The following is a 6,471-nucleotide window of genomic DNA, read 5'->3' as shown; positions in this document are numbered from 1 at the left end:
GGGGGGGGGGGGGGGGGGTCCTGTGCGGGCCTTGGTGCAGTTGCAAGAAAAACAGCTACATCCTTGGATTAAATTTGTATCCTTAACATGGGAGGGTTAAATCAGGCTAAAAGTAATAAACAGGCCTGTCAAAAAACCCAACCGACCATTCTTTTCACAAAAGAAGAAGTGCCAAACTTAATTCTTCATTCTTTCTCAGACTTAATCACAGAGGTTGTCTTGTTGCTACAAGATAGTACTGAAAGCCTGGCGGGTGTATCTGAGAAGAAATCACTGTCACAAAGTGCATCACAAGAGCCAAAAATAGAAGAACAGAGGTTGATTTAAGACAAGGCAAACATTGTAAATACTCTTGGTGTGGGCCACCAGCAAACAAAGAGTGTGTTTGCAGAGAGTGAAAGTGCTTTCTGTGTTAAGAGGACTCAAAGCAGGCAGCTCAGCGTGGCGTTAGATAACAGGTTACGCAACAACAGTTTGACTCGACTCTGTTGCCACATGTAGATAAAAGGAGGTGATGGGTGTGTTTGGGTTAGATCATGCGTAGGTGCAGCGTGGACTGTGCGGGATGGCAGGTGGAGATCCTGGGATCTCAGGTTTTAGCAACGAGGAGCCACTAAATCTGCTCCTCAGATGATCTTTTGAAGAATAATCCATGTTCGCAGCTGTTTGACAGAATGCTGAGGAGGGGGTTAACTTAACATTTTCATACACACACTGTTTTGGCACAACATAGTGTGGAGATCACTGGGTGAAGTGTGGACTTGTGCACCATTACGTCAATATGATCTCATCTGTTAATATGTCACTATCAAGCTGGTGATCTTTGTCACTGATGTTTTATGCCTTTTCCAAACTTTTAGGATTGTATCCGGCAGACACTGGGAACAGTACGGGAACACTATTATTAAATGTATTAATGTATAACAGTTAGCATTGCATGTGTCGTGTCCAGACAGAAACTTGCTGCACATACAGTTTATAAGGATTAAAAAATGAAAACATACTCATATCATTCAGGCACAAAAGAGAAACATGTAAAGACACATTGGTTAAAATCTGTCTCTGCCCTGTTCCTCCAGGAGGAGGAGGAGGAGGAGGAGGAGGAGGAGGAGGAGGAGGAAGAACAGGTGGAGGTGGAAGAGGTGGAGATTGTCAACGTTATACAGCAGAAGCCGCTGAGTGTAGAAAAGATCTCCAGGACGGAGGTGAAGACCAAGCTGAGAGAAATTCCCGAGCCGACCAAGTTGGACACGCGTTACTTTGGCGAGCTGCTGGCCGATGTCTACCGGAAGAACTGTGACATCCACTCCTGCATCTCTGAGCATGTGTCCAAGATCCGTGGACAGTAAGTGTCTTTATCTGTCCACAGCAGGGTACACAGAATTTACATATTTAAAATTAACAAATTATGACCCAGTCACGCAAAATGAAAATAAAGAAAATAAATTGATATTTTTATAGATGTCATATAGGGTTTTCTTACAGATTAAGACTTTATTTGGAAGGTTGGCCACACCACAAATCCTGACGTCATACATTTATAAGCTAGCTTCTGCTGAGGGAGGTCATTTTTCCACTCTATACGCCTGTACATCCTTCTGACGTTTCCACTGAAGTCCGTTATAATTCACAGAACTGTAGAGGTGAGATTCAGTTCATAGGGCTGGATACATTAACATCAACATCAGAGAGGAATGATTAATACTTTTAATTAAGACTTTCTCAGCATCCACAGGAGGAAGTCCAACACTACAGGGTAGTGTGCAGCGTTTTGTAAGCACCGTGAATAAACCGAACAAAGCAAAACTAAATCAAGATGACGGCAAAGCTGGTCAATCAATTACAACAATGTCTATCTCAAAATAACTGTAGATATATATTGTGAGGGATCATAATGTTGGGGTTGATTTTGTTAAATAGTTTTTTTTAACTGGTCTAATTTTCTGAATTACAGAAAGGGAAATATTTCTTTTTGGACTTAATTAAGTTTGCTATGTGTCATAATTTGGACTACAGGAGTTTGTAAAACGATAATATGAGCATATCAGCAAAACACAATTCTTTTGTTACGTACTGTACTTAATCCCAACCCCAATTTAATGTCTTACTAACTTATCTCACACACACACACACACACACACACACACACACACACACACACACACACACACACACACACACACACACACACACACACACACACACACACACACACACACACACACACACACACACACACACACACACACACACACTCTTTTGTTCTCATTGTTTGTCTTTCCTCTCTGTGTTACAGGAATCACCAGCTGGATCCCAGCAATGACTACAAGGTGAAAAATTAACACATCACACACATCTGATAAATGAATCTGAACAGAGCTCAGCAGACATACCTTCATCTGTGGTCAAAGTCCATTTAGAGCCTGTATTTAAACTATCTTTTGAAGAATATGAGATTAATACATGAAGAAACAAGCAAAGGTTATATTGGTAATGATGAAAAACTAGCTTTGGTTTAAAAACCAAAAATTAACTGTAAGGATATTTTCTGACATTTGTTTCAGTTGTTTGATTCTTCACTTGAAAATATCCAGTCAGTACTTTTCTTTGTGTACTGTATGTTCTTTTATTTCTGTAATTTAACCTGTTCCAACTCTTGGCGGCCCGCCAGCTGGCCTGGTCAACTTTATTAGAAGCTGTAGCAGGCTCAGTTTTTCTAAGGAATCCTTTGGTACCAACAATGTTGTGCTAGCATGTTGGGTAGGGGGTCTAATAATGTCTAATAATGGGCTAAATTTTGGCAATGGGACAAACAGGCATGACCATTTTCAAACCGGTCACTTTACCTCTCACCCCAATGTATCTAAACGAAAATAGGGTCTATGGGTACCCACAAGTCTCCCCTTAACTGACATGCCCACTTTGAGAAAAAGATTTGTTTTTATGCAACTGATGCATTTTATTATGCAGTACAAATGTGTTATTTTAGTAGAGGTTAAGGGACCAAACACTTTAAAAAAAAACTGTGTAGACAAATTTAAAGGGAGTGTATTTTCTTCCTCCTTTATTTTCCAAGCAACAGTTTTATTCACTTGTTTCTATTGTGTGTGTGTGTGTGTGTGTGTGTTTAGGTGGATAGAGAGGAGGTGGAGGCTTTGCTTCCCAAAGGAGCCACTGAACTGACCAAACAACAAATCCGCTACCTGCTGCAGGTGAGTGAAATATTTATCATTATTCCAATAAAACAACACTGAAAAACACACTTCCCAATCGGCCAGAATATGTCATACTGTGACGATGCACATCCTGTATGTGTTAATTAATCTTTCTGTGTGTATTTCTCTGTCAGACTCGTGTCACTGCAGATAAGAGCATGCGCCTGCTGCTGTCCACCTTCAGCAGTCTGAGGGAGGAGCTCCTCCACATGTCTGAGGACCTGCGGGTAAGGTCTAGTTTTGTCACCATTGCTCCGATTTAAAAACCTCATCCCTCCATTGTGTGGGACAACCGCTGACTTTGTGATTGCAGCTTTAAAAAGAAGCCAGTTGGACATCATGGTGGCAGTAGAAAATAAACAAATGCGTCAGCATCATCAAGCAGCTTAGCACTCAGATCACCTGAAACTGGTTGCCAAAGATAACATTTAAAAAAAAACGTTATCATATTGTGGAAATATTTAAGCAAAGCAGTGGTGGAATAACTATTCAAATCATTTACTCAAAGTAGTAAAGTCACAAGTAAAGATTTGACATGTTAAAAATCCAAAAGTAAAAGTATCTTATTACTTGTTCGATCTAGAAGATCTTTACAGCAGTTCGGGTCAGGCACTATTATAAGAGCTTTAAAACAATTATGTGAACTAATTGAGTGCTTTAGACCAGGGGTCTTCAACGTTTTTTAGGCCAAGGACCCCTTAACTTAAAGAGAGACAGAACAGGGACCCCCTACTACATATATTGTATAAAATGAAGTTCCATATTAAACTGGGCCTACAATAACATGTGGGGCAGTCTCATGTATGGGGCAGTCTTTATACATACCTTTTGTTGGATAGACTACCAAACTATTAAAATAGCCTAATAATTGTTGGCCTGATTTTATAAATGTTAAGGTTATATAATGTTATTGTAAATATAAAAGTTAAACACACTGGGGGTTTATATTTGCTAATAATATGTTGAATTTATGTTAAGACCTTTTCAATTTTTTAAAACCTTTCAAAAATGAACAATAATTTGGAGGCCCCCTGCATTAACTCAGAGGACCCCCTATTGCAGATCCCTGCTTTAGACAATAGGCAGGTTATTACTGCCAGTGTTAATGCGGTGTGGTGGAGTCAGTATCTCTGTGTGCCTCCGTTTCTAAACAGAAGCAATTAGCATGAAAAATATGTTGCTGTTGTTACTCTCATTTTATAAAACAAAAAGAGACATAAACACAAGAATAACACAAATTCCTCCACCCACCCCAGAGAAAACACTAAACTTGAAAAATGAGGCCACTGTATTACAGTTCAAATGAAGATATGACTGTCTTTCTGTGGTCACAGCGTCTGGAGAGTGACAAGGAGTCTTTGGAGAGAGATCTGAGTTTCAAAGCAGACCAGGCTCGGCAGTATGACTGCCTCCTGGAGGCCGTCCGAGAAAACAACAGACAGCTCCAGGTACAGTACACCCGTGTGTGCGTGTGTGTGTGTGTGTGTTCGTTTACAGTAAAGTTAATGATCAGGGTGTTGATGTCATCACTGAAGGTGTATTTACTTGTATTAAATCACACCAGGATGCCCTGCAGGCCCTGGTGTCTGTAGAAAGTTAATTTAACACTGACAATAGACACACAACTGAAAAGTAATCATTGTATTCTTTGTATCTTATTAAAAGATAAAATGCATATGCAGAGAGCTGTGTGTGTGAGCACATGTTGGGGTCTTAAATATTAAAAAACAACATAGGATACAAATAAATTATTATTCCTGTCAGTTGTGATGACTTTGTACTCACCAAGATCTGGGAATGCGGCTATGACAAAGTCCAATGGGAGGCCACCGCGAGCAGTCAGATTATTTGACCCATTTCTTTTGGAGCTTGTACACCTGAAATGTTGGAAATAATCCCTCATTGCACAGGAAATGTTTCTGGATGTCTGGATGTTCACAACACATAGTTTGGGTCATAATTTCATGGTTTGCCTAGGTTTTCTCTTCCAAATAAGTTTGGCTAACCTGGGTGTTTCTGACTTCCTGCATTTTTGTGTGTGTGTGTGTGTATGTGTGTGTGTGTGTGTGTGTGTGTGTGTGTGTGTCCCCTCCCTCTCCAGATTTCTTTGAAGGAAAGCAGCAGCGCCCAGCGTTCCCTGGAGAGCCAGCTCCTGAGCTCCCGGAGCAGCGACTCGAGCCGCGACTTCAGGATCAAAGAGATGGAGGGGAGGATGAGAGCAGTGGAGAAGGAGAATGAGATACTCCGACAGAAGGTAACACACCACCTGTCTGACCCTCCTAGTATGCTGCTCAATTATCTTAAAAAAAAATAACTGGTGGAACGGTTTACCTGTGACAGAGGACACAAAGTTTCCTGGTGCGCTGAGCTATTTAGAAGTTTGCCAAACGTCTGAGTTCTGACAGACTCTTGATAACGCATCTTAAAGGATTAATGCTTCTGTGCAGAAGTTTGGCTGCTCCTCTGTTGCTGGACACTTTGAAATGCCAGACAGAACCGGTTTAGACAGACGCTTCAGTGTCGTACAAACACTGTCTTCACGCGAGTGCGCCGCTGACATGACGTATGCAGTCTAGATGAGGTGTTAGACTTTGTAGAACAGTGAGTAAAAAATACTTGCATAATCTGTGGGTTTAGAAAAAAAAAAAGATGCAGGCAGCCTGCATTTGAAACCGTTGGCTCTTTGATCTGTGACTGCGGTTCCATTTCAGTTTTAGAAGCCAGCTTTTTTTCTTCATGAATCAATCCAACAGAAGTTATTAAATGATTTATTTTTCATGTGCCAAACTTCTGCACAAAGACCGTTTGAGACACTTAAATGTTGATAAGGCAATCCAAATAATTGATATAAAAACTTTGATGCAGGAAATGTTAGCTCTGCAACAGGGATGATGACTCACTTTTTTCTTTCCCTCCTTACTTGTCCTTCAGCTGGCAGGTCAGGGCAGCAGCACCAGCCTGCATATCAAGACAGAGGAGTTGTCACGACAGTACAAAGATCAGCTCAACTCTTTGAGAGAAGAAAAAGACCAGGAGATACAGAGGCTGCGGGTGAGAATCTAACCATTAAATGGATTATCATGTCTCAGGATGAATTGTAAAAACTTGGGAAATCAATGTATTCAACAAACAGTTTGGTCTACTGTGCCTTCATCAGGGTGGGATTAAGGCCAGCCTTATCCTGTCTTCATCACCCTGATGAAGGCAGGATAAACTGTGTGTGTACACACACACACACACACACACACACACACAC

The 6,471-nt window shown here is 40.9% G+C and overlaps 1 protein-coding gene across 1 annotated transcript in view; it reads left to right on the top strand.

Moving 5' to 3' along the window:
* pof1b (POF1B actin binding protein) overlaps window positions 1-6,471 on the top strand; it is a gene marked incomplete in the record, with an annotated part of 26,662 nt that overhangs the window by 12,571 nt on the left and 7,620 nt on the right. Inside the window, 7 exon segments of the mRNA XM_032533292.1 lie at window positions 1,086-1,345; window positions 2,297-2,330; window positions 3,132-3,212; window positions 3,350-3,442; window positions 4,550-4,663; window positions 5,317-5,469; window positions 6,147-6,266. Of these exon segments, the coding sequence (XP_032389183.1) occupies window positions 1,086-1,345; window positions 2,297-2,330; window positions 3,132-3,212; window positions 3,350-3,442; window positions 4,550-4,663; window positions 5,317-5,469; window positions 6,147-6,266 (855 nt within the window).

Source organism: Etheostoma spectabile, chromosome 13, assembly GCF_008692095.1.
Source record: "Etheostoma spectabile isolate EspeVRDwgs_2016 chromosome 13, UIUC_Espe_1.0, whole genome shotgun sequence".
NCBI lineage: Eukaryota > Metazoa > Chordata > Actinopteri > Perciformes > Percidae > Etheostoma > Etheostoma spectabile.
This window is presented reverse-complemented; position numbering and strand designations above follow the sequence as displayed.